At 58.2% G+C, this 14,228-nt stretch overlaps 1 protein-coding gene across 11 annotated transcripts in view; it reads right to left on the reverse strand.

Annotated features, from left to right (window-relative positions):
• DNM1 (dynamin 1) overlaps window positions 1-8,089 on the reverse strand; it is a 44,466-nt gene extending 36,377 nt beyond the window's left edge. For all 11 annotated transcript variants that reach the window (XR_011473349.1, XR_011473350.1, XM_070430567.1 and 8 more), the window contains exon 1: window positions 7,860-8,089. Coding sequence is in view for 9 of the 11 variants with exons in the window: in XM_070430567.1 (XP_070286668.1) it covers window positions 7,860-8,020 (161 nt within the window). In the remaining 2 variants the exon portion in view is untranslated. The remainder of the gene's footprint in view (window positions 1-7,859) is intronic.
• Between the last annotated feature and the right edge of the window lie 6,139 nt (window positions 8,090-14,228).

Genomic DNA, 14,228 nt, shown 5'->3' on the forward strand with positions numbered 1-14,228 from the left:
GCAGGCGGGTCTCCTGGGGGCTGGCAGGCGGGTCTCCTGGGGGCTGGCTGGAAGAGTGGGCCCGGATATTTCCAGCCAAATTGGCCCCAGGAAGTGGGAGACAAGGGGCCCACAGGCTCTGAGGTGCCCTCTAAAGCAGGGAGCTAGGGTGGAGGCCAGGGTGGAGGTGGGCCAAGAAATACAGTTGGGAGGAGGTGAGGCTGCCTCGGGGCAACAAGTCCCTCTCTGTTCCTGCTGCCCAGGGGGCCGGGGCCGGGCGCGCCCACACCACACAGCCCTGGGCTTGCAGCGGAGGCTGGAGCGGTTCAGGGCAGTCCCGGCTCTGGCGTCCCCTGATGTTCTGCTGTCCTGAGAGCAGGGATGGGGCTGGTCCTGTTTGCCAACATATCCCCAGCACCCGGCACGGAGCCTGGCATATCCCGGGCACTCCCAGCACCGCTGTTGGCTGAAAGAATGATTTGAAGATGAGCTCCTCCAGTTTTCCCACCATCGCCCTCATTGTACGATGTGGAAACTGAGGCACAGAAAGGGAAGAGTGGAAATATTAATGTTTACTGCCTGTAATACTATTATATGTAAGATCATTTTTCTTGAATAATTGGTGTTTATTGAATGTAACATTATCATATTTAAAAATCATTTTCTTGAGATATTAATGTTTATTGCATGTAACATTATATTAAGATTGTTGTTTTTCTTGAAATATTAAGGTTTATTGCATGTAACGTTATTATATTATATTTAAAATCGTTTTTCTTGCCCTAACCAGTTTGGCTCAGTGGATAGAGCATCAGCCTGCGGACTCAAGGGTCCCAGGTTCGATTCCAGTCAAGGGCATGTACCTTGGTTGCGGGCACATCCCCAGTGGGGAGTGTGCAGGAGGCAGCTGATTGATGTCTCTCTCTCATCGATGTTTCTAACTCACTATCCCTCTCCCTTCCTCTCTGTAAAAAATCAATAAAATATATTTAAAAAATAAAATAAAATAGTTTTTCTTGAAACTAAAAAAAAAACAACTGGGGGAAAAAAAAAGGGAAAAGTGTTGCCCAAGATCACAGTGCAAGCGGTGACAGGGTAGGACTGGGACCCAGGGCTCTGGACTCCGAGTTCGGAGCCGTCTCCACAACAACCATTTTCTCTATTAAAGAAAATCTGTGATCTTTCCTTCCACTGTATCTTTCTATCCTTCCTGCCTTTCTTCGTTGCCTTTCTTTTCTTCCTTCTTTTCTTCTTTCCTCCCTCCCTCCCTTCCTCCCTTCCTTCCTTCCTTCAAGTATTGATGACTTTATATTTTCAAAATGGAAGTAGATTTCTCTTTTGCCCTCTCCTTTTAAAAATCTTATGTTCTCCCTTAAAAAAATACTCAGGCCGGCCGGCGTGGCTCAGCAGTTGAGCATCAACTTCTGAACCAAGAGGTCAGGGTTCAATTCCCGGTCAGGGCACATGCCCAGGTTGTGGGTTCAGTGTAGGGTGTGCAGGAGGCAGCCGATCCATGATTGTCTCTCATCATTGATGTTTCTATCTCTCTCCCTCTCCCTTCCTCTCTGAAATCAATAAAAAGATATTTTTAAAAAATACTCAGAAGTGGAGATACATGGTGATGGAAGGAGACTTGACTTGGGGTGGCGAACACACACTACAATAGCAGGTGATGTGTTATAGATTGTATGCCTCAAACCTATGTAATCTTATTAGCCCATGTCACCCCAATCAAGTCAATAAAAATATTCAGAAAATATATCAAAATGTTTCAAAATTACAAAGCAACCATCACCCCCACACCCGGAGCCACCGCTGTAGACGTGTTATCATTGCGAATAACAACCATGGCAAACGCCTATGGGTGGCTGACCGCCGGCCAGGGATGCCGCCGGGGGCTTTCAAATCTGCATCCTCACGAGGTTTTTCCTGGGGCGATGGAAGTGTCTAAAATTAGATTGTGATGATGGTTGCACAACTCTGTAAAGATACTCAAAGCCCTTGAGTTGAGCACTAAAACGGGTGAGTTTCCTGGCATGTGAGTTTTACCTCAGTAAAGCTATTTAAGAAATCGGCACCCTCTTGACTGATGCTGGCCGGGCTGTGTGAGGCTGGTGTAACCAGGGTCCCTGCCTTCGGTGGGGAGAAACTGAGGCTCAGAGAGACAAAGTCCGGGGCCCCTCACCTGCCCCTGCACACGGGGCTCCTCTCCTCACTCAGGTAGCAGCCATCACGGACATTTCCCGTCATCATTAGCGCCACCACTAAAATATTTCCCTGCTCCAAACCTCAGTCTCCCCATCAGTGAAATGGGCACAGGGCACGGAGCAAGGGATCCCAGGGGGACCCCCTGTACCCCTCCTAGGCCACACGAGAGCCCTGGCATCCCCTCTCGCGCAGTCTCAGGCCATAGCTAGCATCTGCCCATATGCTGTCCTCACTGCCGGGAGGCAGTCCCGGGGCCAAGCGGGGATCCTCTCTGGGGCCACGGATGGAGCTGGGTTATGAGGGCTGGGTGTCCACCTGGGACCCACGGGGCCCCTTGTGGGACAGGATGGAGTGGGAAGAGACAGTAGCATCCTCCATAGCCCGTCCCGGAACGCCGAGGGTCTAACTTCTAAATTCAGACCAGCCTGCGGGTTGTTATGAAGGCGTTCGGGTCATGGTTGGAGGGCAGAATGCATTGCACTGAACAGTTTGGTTTATAATTGGGATGTTTAGACCTGTGGCCCGCGGGCCTCCGCTTCGGCTCTTGTTCCACTCCTGACAACACCGTGTCCATGACGCTTCCTCTACTCCTGCCCTGTCCCTCTGTCCCTATCGGCTCGCCTGTGTCCCCTCCCCCTGAGGCTCTGACCCTCTGACCCTGGCCAAGGCCTGGGAATTCTCCTGGCGCCAGGAACAGATGCAGAGGCTGATGGCGGCTGCCAGAGTCACCTTTCACATCCAGCTCCACTGGGGAAGGGGGCGGGGAGGGGGGAGATGTCCTCTGGCCGGGCTGGCACAGGAGTCCAGCCATAGGCGAGGCTCGGCATGTGGCAGGTGCATGCTCCGAGCACGGAGAGGCCTGAGCCGAGCGTGGCTGCCCCGCAGGCAGCAGCAGGGGCTCTCTGGGGCTTCCTGGCCCCTGCTCCCTGGGCCTTTGCTCAGGTGTGGTCACTCCTTTGCCTAACCAAGGCCTAATTTTTGCTGAGGCCCAGACTTCAATGTCAGATGCCTTCTCTGGCCCCCTGAGGACTCCCCTCCTTCAATACCAGGCTCCTCGCGGCCTTCTTCAAACACCCACCAGGGCTCTCCGTGTGCTTTAGGGTTTGTCTGTCCTGCTTGGTTGTGAGCCCCCGAGGGCAGGGATGGTTGGGCTTGCTCAGAGCTGTGCCCTGAGGGCCTGGCATGCACTTGCCAAGGAGACGTCAGTTCCCTCTGCCCCCTACGGTCAGTGACCATCTACCTATAATGTTTCAGTTATCCCCCATTTCTCTTTGGCCTCAGTCTCCAAATCTGAGAAATGGGACTACTAAGGTGTATTTCAAAGTAGTGAGAAAGAGCTGTCCCCAGTGGGAAGGACTGGGCTAACCAAGACAGGGGCTCTCAGAAGCCAGAGACAGTGCCGGGCTGAGATGGGATGAAGATGTGGAGGAAGGAGCAAGGGCACTGGTAGGAGGCGGCACCTGAGCAGGGCTGGCAGACTCACCAGGAAGCCCAAAACCTTGCCTCCCACGCTGCCGCTTGGGCTCTAGGCAGAGGCTCCCTCCCCAGGCCCCTGCCACACACCCTGGATGGAGATCCCCACCCCCACTCTGGCCCCCCCACTGCCTGCACCTATGCCCAGGCAGGAACAGAACTGGCACCTCCTCTCAGCCAGGTCTTCCCTGGAGCACTTCCCGGGCACTATCCCAACACTCCCCACAATCCGGCGGGGGAGCTGCTAGACTATCCCCATTTTACAGATGAGAACATAGCGGCTGAGTGGGCACAGCTTACAAGTGGAGAGCTGAGCTGCAAACCCCGGTCTGATTCCAGAGCCTGAGCTCCCGGCCCCTCTGCCACAGTCCCACGGTCTTGGTCTCCCCAGGGGCCAAGCGGGCAGGGGGAGGGGGGGTGGGTCCTACCCATTTGCCGACCTGCCTGGGCACCAGAGTGAGAGAGACCTGGGCGCTGTAGCCTGGAAGTCTGTCCAGGACACCCCACTCTTGGCGCTGCACGGGCATCTGTTCGTGAAATGCTGGGGTGTCTGGGGGCCCACGCACACTCCTCCGTCTGAATATCCTCAAGATGAGCTCATCTACTCGACAAGAATGACTTCCAAATTTATATTCCCAGCCCCCTCCCCCCTGAGCTCCGACTTGCATTCCCACACTGCCTACCCCACACCTCAGACTCAACATGTTCAAAACCAGACTCCTGTTCATACCCCGCTCCCAAACCTGCTCCCCCGTACCCCGTTCATGGCACCAACACCCACCCGGGGCCCACGACGCCGAAGTCATCTTTGATCCCTTTTCCTCACCCTCCACATCCCACCCATAATCAGGATATGTCCTGAACCCCACCTTCCCCCTCTCCACTGCCAAAGCCTGGTCCAGGCCCCGGCACCTCTTGCCACTGCAGCAGCCTCCTCATCTGTCTCCCGCCCCTCTGCTGCCCCCTCCCCAAGTCACACACTTGCTGGAATCCGCTCAAGTTACTCCACTTAAAAGCTTCTGGTAATAATGTAAACAAACCCAACTCCTCACCACAGTCTAAGGGCCTCGGAAATCTAGCCCCTGCCTCCTCTCGGAGGCCGTCCTCTGTGCTCACCAAACACCAGCCTGGTTCCTTTCTGTTCTTCAGACACACCACATTTATTCCTGCCCCAGGGCCTTTGCATGTGCTGATCCCTCAGCATAGAATGCTTCTCCCGGGTTAGCCACATGCTACTCGTCCCTCAGGGCACATTCCAGATGCCATCCCCTCCTGGAGACCTTGTCTGATTCCCCGGGGACAGCGGCCCTTCTTCCCTCCCCAGCGCTGACCACATTCTCCAGTCGTCACGGACATGCTCCTGTGCCCACGACTTCAGCTTCCTGTCTGGAATGCAGACTTTTGTCTTCTCTGCCATAGGATCCCAGCAGGGAGCCGTGTGGACACCCCATGAATGTCAGCTGCGTGACTGAGCAAATCAGCCTCAGTTTTCCCTTCAGGAAAAAGGGATGAAGAAATAGCACAGAAACACCCAGACAAGTCCGAGCAGGGCCCCGGGCAGCTGCCGGGCCACCTCCATTACAGAGCTGACAGCAGGGTCCTCCTCCTGCCAGGAGCCTCTGCTTCCTCCGATGCGCTTTCCACTTCCTCTCCGTGGGGGGTTGACCCCTGGGGAGCCCCAGGAGGCAGAGCCGCTGTTACCATGCTGACGGGTCTGGGGACCCAGCCCTGGAAAGGCAGGGAGCCCATGAGGGAGCAGGCCGGGCTGACTGGGGGCTCCGCGGAACCTCGGTTTTCCATCTGCTCTACCTGGGCCTGCATCTGAACACCTGTGCATCCTCCGGCAGGACCGCCTTCAAAGGGCATTGGGGCGAGGAGGGCAGCGAGGGGGCCCCCACTGCACCAGTAAACCGTGGTGGCCAGGCTGGCCTGCTGTGCTGCCAATGCTGGCACCTCTCTCTGCTGGACAGTGAACTCTGAGAGGGTGGCGGTGGGTCTGCCCTGGCACTCAGGCACCCAAACCTACCTGAGGATCAGCACCCCACTCTGATGTGTTTACAAAAGGGCCCTTACACACATGGACTCACGGCAGCCCCGCAGCCACCATCTCAGGAAGGTGGGCGGCAGAGCAGCTGTCAGTGTCCCCATCCTACAGATGGGGAAAACGGAGGCCCACACTTGCACAGCCTGTGCCCAGTGCAGGGATTGGCTCTCTGAGGCGGTGCAGGGCCAACACTAGAAACTGGGCTCTGTAGTCTAATGGGCACTGTCCTTCCTGCGGTGTGACCTTGGGCAAGGCACCTAGCCTCAGGGTCTCAGTTTCTTCATCTGCAGAATGGGCACCGTGGCACCTGCCGCATGGGGCTGTGTGAGCCATCCTGTGCAGCATGGTGTGGGCACATGGGAAGGGCGTGTAGGTGGGAGCTGAGCCCTTCCCCTCCATAGCCCCTGCCCAGAGCCCACGCCCTGGCACAGAGCAGGCGCTGGGCAAACATTCAGTGGATGGAAGGCAGGGATGTGGCTTGAACACGGCAGAGGGCTGGATATCCGTGGGTGTCATTTCATGCACAAAGGCCTCAGGGCTTTACTGTCTCAGGGTTCCCTGGCCCCCCACTCTGACTGCTTGGCCATGGGCAGCGGCCCATCTGTGTGTCCCTTGCCTGTGTCTCTGCAGCTCTTGGGGTCACGTGAGCAGGAGGAGGGTTCTTGGGAAGCTGATCCCCAAGAGACAGAGGGCCGCCCCCTCTGCTGACCAGATGGGCCCAGCCACCCCCACGGTGGCTCTCCAGCATCCCACAGATACACTGCGCTGGTCGGGGCCTTTCTCTCTGTCCCTCACAGTGGGCACTGCGCTTCCCAGGTCACTCACTGGAGAGGAAGGAACCACCATCCAGTCCAACTGGCCACGTTAGGGATGGGAAACTGAGGCAGGCGCAGAGAGGGCAAGTGACTGGCCTGAGGTTTCACAGCAGAACCTGGCTTGGACCCAAGATGTCTCTCCCCAGATGGAGGGAGGGGCCTCTGCCTCCCTCTCCCACAGGCCATCTCTTCCTTGGCCATGAAGGTCATTGGAAGGAAGCTTGGGTTTCTGAAGGGGAGGGAGGAAGGGAGGGAGGGAGGTCAAGATCAATTCTCGTGCCTTCTCCCTCAGGGAGCCCAGCCCCACATCCAGCTCTCCAGCACTGGGGAGAGCGTCACCCTCTCTCTTTCCTTCTCAGCACCCCAAAGCCGTCTCTGCCTCCTCCTTCTTGGGGGAGTCTAGGGTCATGACCCTGCGCCCCTCCAAACCCAGGACCTTCTGTCTTTGCGGTGGCCCCGGACTCCCAGCCACCTGGCCCTCCCAGCGCCTCCTGGGATCAGAGGCAGGAGGGGGATTAGGTTCTGCAAATGGCTCCCCCCTCCCCGGCACCCTGCTTCCCTGTCTTAGTCATCTCTGTCCTCCGCCTTCTCCCTCCATTACCATCCCTGCCAGGCCAAGGGGAGAACACACTGACAGGCGCCCTCCACCCAGGGGCGGCGGTGAGCAAGGGCCCTGCTGGTCAGAAAAGCATCAGAAGCGGTTTCCCCCCACCCCCTTCCCTTCCTCATCCTGCAGCCCGCGCTCCCCCCGCCGCCACCAACGCTGCGCACGGATGGAGGCCGGAGCCGCAGAGGTGTGTGTGTGTGAGGGAGGGAGGGAGGGAGGCTGTGCCTGGTCCGCGATGCCCACGGGGCTATGTCCTCTCCAGGGGGCTGTGACGGGTGTCCCCTGCCCCGGCCCAGGAGTCCCCATGGTGGGAGGGAGCTGTCCTCCATGGAGCCTAGGGGTGGGGGGCACTGCCCGGGGGTGCTGCCCCTCCAAGGGACTTCCGGAGTGGAAGGGAGGCGCTGAGTAATGCAGGCCCCTCAGTGCCCATGGCGGGGGGGGGGGCAGCCCTGTGCAAGGGTCCCCTGGCGGAGCGCCGTCCTCCCTAAAGGATGGGCGGAGGAGGGGGCGTGATACCGCGGCGATGGGCTGACGCCGGGTCGGACAAGCTGGGGGCGCTGCCTCCCCTGAGGGACCCCCGCGGAGGGTGAGGGCCGCCTCCCTCTGGCTGGAGGTGGGGGGCGCGCGGTCCGCGGGTGCAGCGCCAGGGGCTTCGAGGTCGTGGCGCCGTCAGGGACGGGGGCGGAGGGCCAGGGGACTCAGGTGTCTGAGCCCGCAGGCGCGCGGCTCCTACCTGCCCACGAAATTCTCCAGCACCGAGCTCTTGCCCGCGCTCTGGCCGCCCACCACGGCGATCTGCGGCAGGTCGAGGTCAGCGTTCTGGCCGATGGCGGAGAAGGCGTCCTGCAGCCGGTTGACCAGCGGGATGAGATCTTCCATGCCACGGTTACCCATGGCTGCGGCGGGCCCCGCGGGCTGCGATCCGGCCGCGGCTCCCGCTCCCGGCTCTGGCTCCGCCGCCGCAGCCGCGCGCTCCGACTGCCTGCGCCGCTGCCCCCCGCCCCTCCGGGAGCGCAGCGGAGCGCTGCAGCGATCTGCCGCCAGAGGGCGCCCGCGGCGGTGCAGGCGGGCGGCCGTGCGCAGGCGCCGTCAATGGCACTGTGGGGATTGTAGTTTTCTCCTTCTGCGGGTTTCGGGGCGCTTGTGTAGTGTCTGGGGGCGCGGATGCTGCACCAAAGATACCATTTCTGGGAATGGGCGAGGGTCTCACGCCAAGTACCGGGCCTCTTGGACAGTGGTCATGTCTGCCTCACTCCATCTTACAGATGGGGAAACTGAGGCTTGGGGAGAGGATGGGCCTCCTCCAAGGTCACAGTCTCCTGAGCACCTACTGTAAGCCAGGCCTGTCCTGGGCCCTGGAGGTACAGCCGTGAGCAAGACTGTCCTCGATCTCACATCCAGGTGGCAGGCAGGCAGTAAATGACCAAACAGGTAAATGAAAGAGAAAAAGTGAAGATAGTTTATCCTAAGAGCCATGGAGAAAGAAAGAGGCTGTGAAAAGAGGTACCCGTGTGGGTGCACAAAGTCCTCGTCAGCCTGGGAGGAGTGTTGGGGGGGGGGGGGGTGTTCTCGGAGGAGGTGACTTTTGAGAAGAGACCTAAATGAGGAGAAGACACAGCTACAGGCAGAGAGCAGGCCAGGCTGAAGGATCAGCAGGATACAGAGGCCCCGCCATTTAGAAGGCCATTCTCAGGAGGGTTGGGAATTCCTGTCCTGAGAGGAGTAGATTTTGCCCCAACTCATCATCGTGGTGGTAAGACAGTGGGATTTGAATCAGGGACTCTTACAACCCTACCTGTTTATTCCTTTCACACAAAGAGGCCCCGGGGCCCTGGGCCTAGCCATCACCTCTGCATTTAGGAACCTAATTTGGACACCCTACAAAGAGGCTAGGAAAGGGAGGCCAGCCTACCCTGTGCTGTTGGGGGTCAGTGGATCGTTTCCTATGCATAAACTAGAGGCCTGATGCACAAAATTCGTGCAAGGGGCTCGACCCTCGCAGCCACGGTGGCTGCCTCGGCCCTTGCAACCCCAGCTTCGGCTTCGTCTGGAAGGACGTCCAGAAGGTCGTTCGGCTGTCTGGTCTAATTAGCATATTACGCTTTGATTATTATAGATAGGGCGGGGACAAAGTGGGGAGAGCAGTGGCCTGTGAATCGGAGTACCATTTATTCATCCATTTAATACATTTTTATTGAGCCAGGCACTATACTGGATGCCAGAGATAAAGCAGGGAGAAAAATGGACAAGAAATCCTTACTCACATGTGGCTTCTAGACGAGTGGAAAAAGAGAAACAAAACACAAATAAGCTAATGAATATGACTTTGTCACATGGGGCTGAGTGCTTTGGGAAGCAGGAAGCTGGGGGAGGTTGGGAGCAGTCGTGTTGCTATTGTGTGATCAGATGGTCAGAGGAGGCCTCTGGTAAGGTAAAAGTTGTTTTTTTTAAAATAGTTTTATTGGTGAGGTAAAGTTTGAGCAGAGGCCTGAGGAAATAAGCAAATGACACACGTGGGCAAGCAGGGGAGAGATTTTTCTAGGCAGGCAGAGGGAATAAGCCTGGGTCTTAGACAAGCTGTATGATGCGGTCCCTCCAGGTCTCTAAGCCTCAGTTATCTAATCTGGGTAATGGGGATAAGGATAGATCTGAGTGCCTGTGGCCCTGGCCTGGCGCTGAGGAGACTCATTACACTGCTGCTGTGAGGACGCCAATGATGACAGCCCTCCGGCCAGCTGGGGCATCAGCTACACACAGTGCACATCCTGAGCAGCCGCTCCCAGCCAGCCCGTTACTATGCTCCGTGGGGTAGAGCCATTCATTTGGGGAGGGGGCGCAGTTTGCAAATGCCTGCCTAGGGGGTGCCATCGTGGCTGGGATGTTTTTCCTAATGAGGATAGTGAAGCTTCTTGTGAAAATCAGGCTTTACACAGTGTTTGAAAGCTTCTGATCCTCCTCCCACCCAGAGGTAACCACTACTATAGTTCAGTGTTTCTTCTCTGTTTTTTCACATGAATGCATTTTTTACAGAAGCAGGCTCACACCACATTCCCTGTACTGCTGCACCACTGATGTCACACCAGCAGCCCCGAGTCTGTCGGAAACGTAGGAGGACAGGCCCCACCGTGACCTGCTGGGTCACAACCTGGATCTAATGAGAACCCAGTGCCCAGCAGACTGCTGTGCGCTCTGCCTGCCTCGCTGTGCGCAGCTCTTTCCGCAGCCAAAGAACAGCTAGAACGGCCCCGTTCCTCGTTCACGGCTGCGTAGTTTCTCACTGTTTCTCCCTCCTCTGTTCAGAATGGTTGTGTTAAGTTGGAAGAATCGATGGATAAAATGCCACGGTGGGGTGTAGAGAGGCTGATGTTCTGGGCAGAGGAACCAGCATACGCAAAGCCGGGAATCAGAAAGGAAGTGACCCTGAGATGGACCCTGGCCTCGTTCCCCTGAGTTGTGAGTGAGGCCTGAAGGATCGCAGACGGTCTCTCTCCAAGCACTGAGCAGCTGGGCCCCGGGGGCCGTGAACTCAATGGGTCACAATGGCTTGCAGTCTCCTGTGAGCGCCCAAGGGGGGAATTCTCTCTGGAGCCCCTGCAGCTTTACCATCAACGGAGCTGGCAGGTTAACAACAGGCAGGTTGGCTGGGCCCTTCCTCCTGGCCGGTTACTGCCTGGGAGACCCACCCTCAGGAGGGAGGAGTTCTTCTCAGCTCCTTTTGACAGATGAGGAAACCAAGGCACAAGGAGGGTGATGAGGAGTGAGTCTAGAGTCATCCCTTCATTCCTTCGCTCACTCATGTAACCGACCTTCCCCAGGCAACCGCGATGTGAGGCGCCCTGAGCTGGGTCCCAAGGACACGGGCCCAGCTGCTTTCTGCCACCCGGGCACGCGCCACTAGTGCGGGCAGATGTAATGCTGGGTAAGGAGGTGGCAGGTGACAAGACAATGACACCATGATCAAGAGCCGGTTGGACCCCAGTGAGGGGTGTTCAGGAGGCAGCTGATTGATGTTTCTCTCTCATCGATGTTTCTAACTCTCTATCTCTCTCCCTTCCTCTCTGTAAAAAAATCAATAAAATATATTTTTTAAAAAAAGAGCCGGTTGGGAAGTGGGGAAACGACAATAGCCACCACCCCGGGCAGGTGCTCCATGAGGAAACTGGGGAAACCCTAATGCCACCCAAGGCTCCAATCGATGGAGACAGTCACCCCGCCCTCAAACGGGGACACTCAGGGGGACGGTGCCAGCTCTTCTCCACCCAAAACACCCTTCCCGTCCCACCAGCAGAGAGTCTGAGGGAGGAGGAGAAGATGGACACAATCATTCTATAGTTTATCTGGAAAAAAAAAGTACAAGATTGAGAATTGGCAAGACATTCTTTATAAAGCATAATAATGTCAGGGGCTCGTGTTGTCAAGCATTAAGACATGTCCCCAAACTGTAATAGTCACACTACGTGCCATCGTGGAGACAGGCGGGCTCCTGGAGCAGAGCAGGCCTGGACATAGATCCCCACGAGCAGGGCTTATTTCCTGATAAAGATGCGTCTCAAATGAGAGGCAAGGAAGAGGCTTCGGCTGATGCTGTCGCCTCAGACTTCACTTGGGATGCACAGAGGTGGGGCCTCTCGTTGGCCGCCCCCCCCAAATATCCCTCCCAGTGGGGCCTTTGCCGGCAATGGGGTTCATGACAACACGCGTCTAGCCCCACACTGTCCCCAGAGCTTTCCTATCCACTGTCCCCTCTGGTCTTCAAGGAGGCAGCACAGGGTCACATGCATTCTTGAAAACACTCCCTCCTTCCTCATGAGTCATTCAAACCAATCACAGCAAATTAGGGGCGGGGGGGGGGGGGGGGCAGAGAGAAAGGGAAAAAACACCCGTGAGTCCACTAGACAATAATTTATTCTTTCCAAACCGGGATCATAATGTGTACGTGGTTTTGTCACCTATTGAGTTCACTTCACATCGTACTGGGAGTGTTTAGCCTTTGAAAACACAAAGTCTGGTGGCTGCCTGCTCTTCCTTAAGAAGCAGATGCCATGCCCTGGCCGGTGGCTCAGGTGGTTAGAGCTTCATCCCAATACACCAAGGCTGTGGGTTCCATTCCCAGACAGGGCACACACAAGGATCAACCAAGGGATGCAGAAATAGGTGGAACAACAAACCAGTCTCTCTCTCTCTCTCTCTCTCTCTCTCTCTCTCTCTCTCCCTCTCTCTCAAATTAATAAGTAAAAAATTTGAAGAAGAAAAAAAAAGCAGACACTATGATTAATTTAGTTGTTCTCCTAACGTTGTTGATTTCCCAGACAGCTACTGCAAATGATGTTCCTGCAAAGGACCCGCTGGGTTGAAGAACTCCCCTTTCTATTATTTCCTTGGACTAGATTCCTCCAAGTTACCAGGCAAAGGGCACAACACCTTCGTGTCTCGATGGAGGCTTTGCCAATGGCTTTCCAGAAAGCAGGAAACACAGGCAGCCGGCGCTGTCTCCCCCCTTCACCCCTCACCGGCATGAGCATTATTTTCAGTGGTTTTCTTCCTTTCTCTCTTTTTTTACTTTGGCAATTTTCTAGACTCACTCGGTGCCAGGTGCCAGTGCTAAGCATTATGTAACACCCCTCCCCCACCCCAGAGTGGGAACATCCATTTTCTAGGGGAAGAAGCGGGCGCAGAGAGGACTCCCCCGGCGGCCAGGGTCGCCGAGGCACAGGCAGTGAGCCCCGGCCCAAGCCCGGGCGTCTCCAACGCTCGCGCCCAGATCAGGTGTCAGCGCGCTTGCACCCGGTGGGCAGCCAGGGCGGTCTCCGCGCGCCTCTCCCCTCCCTGCCAGGGCCCGGGTTTTCTAATCGGAGAGAACGTAAGCTGTGGCACCTTCCCTAGCGCTCCCGGCCCTTCAGGGGTAAAGCCCAACCCCCCAGGCCCACCTTCCAAGCCACCCGCCTCCAGGTTGCCCCTTCACTCAGTGGCGCGATGTCTCCCGGACCCCGGCCTGGCCCGCGCGCTCTCGCGTCCCTAAGTCCAGGCGGAGTTAGGCACCTGTGCGGCCCCCCGCCCTGCGGGGTTGCGGTAGGGCGGGTCCCGAGCCTTAGGCATCACCTGTCTCCTGATGAAGACGGCTAGGCACCGAGGCCTCTCCCTGGACGCGCGGGGCGGCCCCAGGTCTGCGCGTCCCTAGCGCCGCCGCGCGCCCGCCGCCCAGATCGGCGCTCACTGCGCTGGGAGCGAGCCGCCCGGGTCGGTACCGACCCGCTGAGCACCAGCCGCGGGAACGGGGGTTGCTTTTGAGTAACCTCCGGTTGTTTGGCTCAGTGACTCCGTGTAGGGACGGAGGGGAGGGGCGTAGGGACGGGGGACAGAGCCGTAAAGAACCCCTCCCGGCAGGACCGTTTCAGGACCAGGATGAGTTTTTATCATTAAACTCAGCCCTCCTCCCGCGCTCCCGAGTCAACGCTTCCCAATGGACAGCGGCTGGTTGGACAGTCGGCACATGCCTTCCCCGGGCTGCGCCGCTCGCCCCCTTCGGCTCCCGAATGTCCAGCCGTCGGCTGCAGCCCCCTCCCCTCCCGGCCCCGCGCGGGGCCCCGGGATCGCGGGACGGTGGCGGCCGCGGGGAGGTCGGTTGGGGACGGTCCTCCTCGAAGTCGCCCGCTGTGTCCTTCCCGGACCACAGACCCTCCGGGCGCCAGGCGGACCTTGGGCTCACAGCCGCCCCTTGCGGATGCGGAGGACGCGGGTCGGAGGGTCCGCGCGGCCCAGGGCCCCCTCGCAGCCCCGAGTCGCGCCCACCCACTCGCGGGCGCCAGGTGAGCGGGCGCCGCCCCGCAGCGGGTCCCGCGCGCGGAGCTGGGTCTCGCGACGCTGCCCGCGGCGCCGGAACCTCCGGTCCTCCAGAGGGCGCTGCCCGGCCCGGCCCGCTGCCCGCTGCCCGGCCTTCCGAGCCGGCAGCCCGGGGGGACTTGCGGGAGCCCGGGAGCCGGAGTCCGAGCCGCCGGCTGCGCGCGACCCGCCCTGCCCCCGGGGGAGGCGCGGCGGCGGCGGTGCGGGTGGAGGCCGTGCGGTTCCCGCGGCCAAAGCCGCGCAGGGGAGCGAGGTGCGCGGG

The sequence above is a fragment of the Myotis yumanensis genome, unplaced genomic scaffold, assembly GCF_028538775.1.
Source record: "Myotis yumanensis isolate MYYU_CA2020_CCGP unplaced genomic scaffold, mMyoYum1.0.hap1 SCAF_12, whole genome shotgun sequence".
In the NCBI taxonomy this organism is placed as follows: domain Eukaryota; kingdom Metazoa; phylum Chordata; class Mammalia; order Chiroptera; family Vespertilionidae; genus Myotis; species Myotis yumanensis.